Consider the following 4,369-nt stretch of genomic DNA (forward strand, 5'->3'; position numbering starts at 1 on the left):
TTTTCAAGGCAAGTTTAATGGAGATAAAGAGGCTAATTAGCTAAGGGTTGTTTGTGAAGAAGTAGCGGAGGTGATGGAGGAATTGGCGCCTGTCATGGCATCGATACCATATGAAATCACTGAAGATATAACCCAACTATTATTATTATGTAGCCCGCTTTACTTCTGTACAAGGATGTGCTATATATACTATAGGATGTCTCTAACACTACAATAGTATAACCCAAATAAGATATCATTATGAAAGTTCGGGAGGTATATATGTCCATTTTTCCTATTGTATATTATTATTTATGGGTGTATAAATATCTCTTATAATTTTTTTTTATAATATTGCATATTGGGTGTATAATGTATCAATTTTGAAACATTTTTGTAAGAAATAAAAATTGATTTTTTTTTTGTATATTATTGTATACTGAATGTATACCTAATTATATTTTGAACTAAACTATATTTTTAGGAGATAATTGTATATTTCTGAAAATTTAAAAAAAATATACTCCCTCTGTCCCAATTTATGTGACTTACTTCTTTTTTAGTCTGTTCCAAAAAGAATGACACATTTTTATATTAAGTAACAATTTAACTATAAAATATCTATTTTACCCTTAATGAAATGATTTGCAGCCATATAAATTTTTATCATTCATTTTGGACCACAAATTTTAAAAACCTTCCTTTTTTTTATAATTTCATACCGAGTCAAACTACCTCACATAAAATGGGACGGGAAAAGTATTAAATTCTGGGTGCCTGAGTTCCTAAGAAAATAGCGAGGGTGGAATATTTTAAAAAGAAAAGAAGAAGAGCCATGAATCTAAGCGCAAAAGGGAGTAAGATGCTTCATTTTGGGGCGGCTGAGATGGTAGATGGGAGAAAGAAAAAGCAAGAATGTGGACTAATTTGTGTGGCTCCACACTCCACACCAATTATATCTCACTTTCTCCTTTCCTATAAATATCCATACCTCTTAATTATCAAGAAAGATTGTCCTGTCACAAAATGGAAAACAAATCTGCTCTACTAACCCCTTATAAAATTGGAAAGTTTCAGTTGTCTCATAGGTATTCTTCTTCCTAATTATTCATATAACAACCCTTTATGTTTGTGCTTTTTTTTTTTTTGATAATTCAAAATAGGGTTCTCCTATTTTCAATTGATCAATGTTGTTCTTTCATTGTTTTGCTGTTACAGATTTCTTATTTGTGCAAATTTAAAAGATTCCCATGTTATAGCAACATCACTAATTGATGTCCACAATACTAGATGAAAAAATGATGAAATAAATAAATTGATATCCACAATACTCTTTGATTTGGTTAAAACTTGAAATTCAATCAGAGATGAACTTTTTCTTCCATCAAGTTAGAGTTGAGCTTGACTTCTCTTTATTTGTTTTAGTGATACTCCGAAGTTTTTCAAATTGTTGATGAGAAAATGGAGAACACAGACGGTGACTGTGTTCTTATCTCCCTGGCATCATCTAAAGCTGCACTCTGTTAATTCTGATTAGTCGTATGTATTTGATGGATAAAGATGGTGTGGTTCTTATATTCAAAGCTGCAAGGGCATTGAATACACAATATTATTCAAGGGAATTAAAATCTAGTATTATTTTGAGCAACTATCTCAAATATCTCGTCTATCTTATAATTTTAAGCGCGCTTCTTTTTGAATTGATGGACATTTTGTGAATTACTTCTTATTAGTAACACTTAATATGTTTTGCAGAGTTGTGTTGGCGCCATTAACAAGGCAAAGATCATATGGCAATGTTCCTCAACCACATGCTATCCTTTATTACTCCCAAAGAACCACAAAAGGGGGTCTTCTAATAGCTGAGGCCACAGGAGTTTCTGACACTGCCCAAGGGTAACCACAATTTACCAAGTTCTCAATAAGTTTATAATTACGTTCTACATTCCTCCCGGATACTCTTTCTAAATTCGTCTATATGACATATTGATTGAAGGTACAATGATACTCCTGGAATATGGACAAAGGAGCACGTGGAGGCCTGGAAACCAATTGTAAATGCAGTGCATGCCAAAGGAGGAATCTTCTTTTGCCAAATTTGGCATGTAGGCAGAGTTTCCAACACTGGTAACTCACTTTTGACACTTTGACAGAATTAATGTATCACTAAATGTAACTTTTGTGCTTCTTGATCGACACCCATCTACAGGTTTTCAGCCCAATGGACAGGATCCTATCTCCTGCACAGACAAGCCATTAACACCTCAAATTCGTTCCAATGGCCTAGATGTTGCACAGTTTACCCCACCACGCCGCCTGGCAACAGATGAAATTCCTCACATTGTTAATGATTTTCGGCTTGCTGCTAGAAATGCCATTGAAGCTGGTAAAAATTTCTTCTAAAGTTCACTGCTTGGTAAAATAGAATGATTTTAACATGTTCTATGTAGGAAAAGGTAAACTTTGTTTAAAATATGTGAACTCATTTCATATTGTATATGTTTGGAGTCTGCTACCCATATCATTTTGCTGGTTCAACTGACATATATGAACACTGAATTAGAACGTTTGCTGCAAACAATACAACGGAGAGACAAGAAATGTTTTTGTAACCTTCGCAACATAATGTATACGAACAGTGTTACATATGCAGTCTAAGGGTGTGTTTGGTATGAAGGAAAATGCTTTTCATGGGAAGTGGTTTCCTAGAAAATGTTTTGTTGGAAAATAAGTGGTGTTCTTACTTATTTTCTAGTGTTTGATTGGTGAGTGGAAAACATTTTCTTCCATACCGAACACACCCTAAGTGGCATTTCACTGGTGCTCTTCAGTGAATAACCAGAATGATTCACTTTTTGGTTATGTCCATAATGGATTTCTGTGAATAAGGAAATGAAATTAGGTCTAGACGTTTTAACAAACAACTTAAATCTTGCACAATATTTGCTGAAATAGGTGCTTTATTAGATTAATTAATTGGGGAGTTGATCAGTTGTGATGTACAATCCTTTCATTGAATGACTTTCCATGTGCTATCACATCAGTATTGTCTTCAAACTAACACTCTTTCAAACCAAGTTTGTGTTATGTAATCTGTTCAATTTGTAGGATTTGATGGGGTTGAGATCCATGGAGCTCACGGCTATTTAATCGACCAGTTTATGAAAGACAAAGTCAATGATCGAACTGACCAATATGGAGGGTCTTTAGAGAACCGTTGTAGATTTGCACTTGATATAGTTGAAGCGATTGTAAATGAGATAGGAGCTGACAGAGTTGGAATAAGGCTTTCTCCATTTGCTGACTACATGGAATCAGGAGACTCAAACCCAAGTGCTTTGGGCCTTTACATGGCTGAATCCTTAAATAAGTATGGCATTGCATACTGCCACATGGTTGAGCCTAGGATGAAAACAGTTGGGGTAAAAGTTGAATGCCCTGAAAGCCTTGTACCCATGAGGAAGGCATTTAAAGGTACTTTTTTGGTAGCTGGTGGTTACGATAGAGGAGATGGAAACAAAGTTGTGCTTGAAGACCGAGCTGATCTTGTCGTGTATGGGCGTCTATTCTTAGCCAATCCAGATTTACCAAAGCGATTTGAGCTAGATGCTCCTCTCAACAAGTATATCAGGGAGACATTCTACATATCTGATCCTGTTGTTGGCTATACTGACTATCCATTTCTTGAAACCACGGCATGATGCCAAGGGTTATCAGATACTTCTTGTCTCACAAAAGAAGTAATCTATTAATAAAGATCACAAACATTTTCTGCACTTGAATTCCGTATGTTTTCATCTTATTTAATGATAAATAAATTCACGCTCTTCCGATCATTGTGAGTTAATTCTTAGCTCTACATTTCGGCCAGTGAGGGCTTGATATACAAGGTCCATCGGTCTATCTTCTATTATTATTAGCTACATCGAGTGTTTCAAATTTTTCTACACATGTATGTTCATGTATAAACACACTATGTTGTAGTATATGTGAGTATCAAATGAAATAAAATAACTACTTTTTGCAATTATGTTAGTAGATGAAGTTAAAGATATGCATACCATAAATATGGTTGAAACAAGCCTACAATAATAGAATTGGGAAAATGCATAAATTGCCCATGAACGTGTCCCGAAAAGTAAGTTATACAACACTACTCTTACAATATGTGACGTATTACACTCATTGCCACATTAGCGATACTTCAACGCCATGTCATAAATTATAATATTTTTAATCCTTTTTGTTTTCTTTCTTTATTAATTATTTTTTCTTTTGTTATTTATATTTTACACTAATTAATTCCTAATCAATTGTTAAAATTCTCTAATAATTATATCTTCTTCATAGCAAAATTGCAAAGAAGAAACTTTCTGCAATGGCCTCCAAG

At 34.1% G+C, this 4,369-nt stretch overlaps 1 protein-coding gene across 1 annotated transcript; it reads left to right on the forward strand.

Moving 5' to 3' along the window:
• The first annotated feature begins 828 nt into the window (after positions 1-828).
• LOC102597899 (12-oxophytodienoate reductase 1-like) lies at positions 829-3,999 on the forward strand. Its single transcript, XM_006339277.2, has 5 exons — positions 829-1,067; positions 1,735-1,875; positions 1,976-2,106; positions 2,189-2,365; positions 3,088-3,999. Exons 1-5 carry the CDS (start codon positions 1,006-1,008, stop codon positions 3,678-3,680), a joined length of 1,104 nt encoding a protein of 367 aa, XP_006339339.1. The 5' UTR covers positions 829-1,005; the 3' UTR covers positions 3,681-3,999.
• The last annotated feature ends 370 nt before the right edge of the window (positions 4,000-4,369 follow it).

The sequence above is a fragment of the Solanum tuberosum genome, unplaced genomic scaffold (assembly GCF_000226075.1).
Source record: "Solanum tuberosum cultivar DM 1-3 516 R44 unplaced genomic scaffold, SolTub_3.0 scf00009, whole genome shotgun sequence".
Taxonomy (NCBI): Eukaryota; Viridiplantae; Streptophyta; class Magnoliopsida; order Solanales; family Solanaceae; genus Solanum; species Solanum tuberosum.

What these genes read in the sequence shown, in the direction of transcription:
- LOC102597899 (XM_006339277.2), top strand. Translation starts at nt 1,006, where the DNA reads ATGGAAAACAAATCTGCTCTACTAACCCCTTATAAAATTGGAAAGTTT. An exon ending in AAGTTTCAGTTGTCTCATAG is followed by an intron (nt 1,068 to 1,734) that starts GTATTCTTCTTC and finishes TATGTTTTGCAG; the next exon opens with AGTTGTGTTGGCGCCATTAA. An exon ending in GTTTCTGACACTGCCCAAGG is followed by an intron (nt 1,876 to 1,975) that starts GTAACCACAATT and finishes TATTGATTGAAG; the next exon opens with GTACAATGATACTCCTGGAA.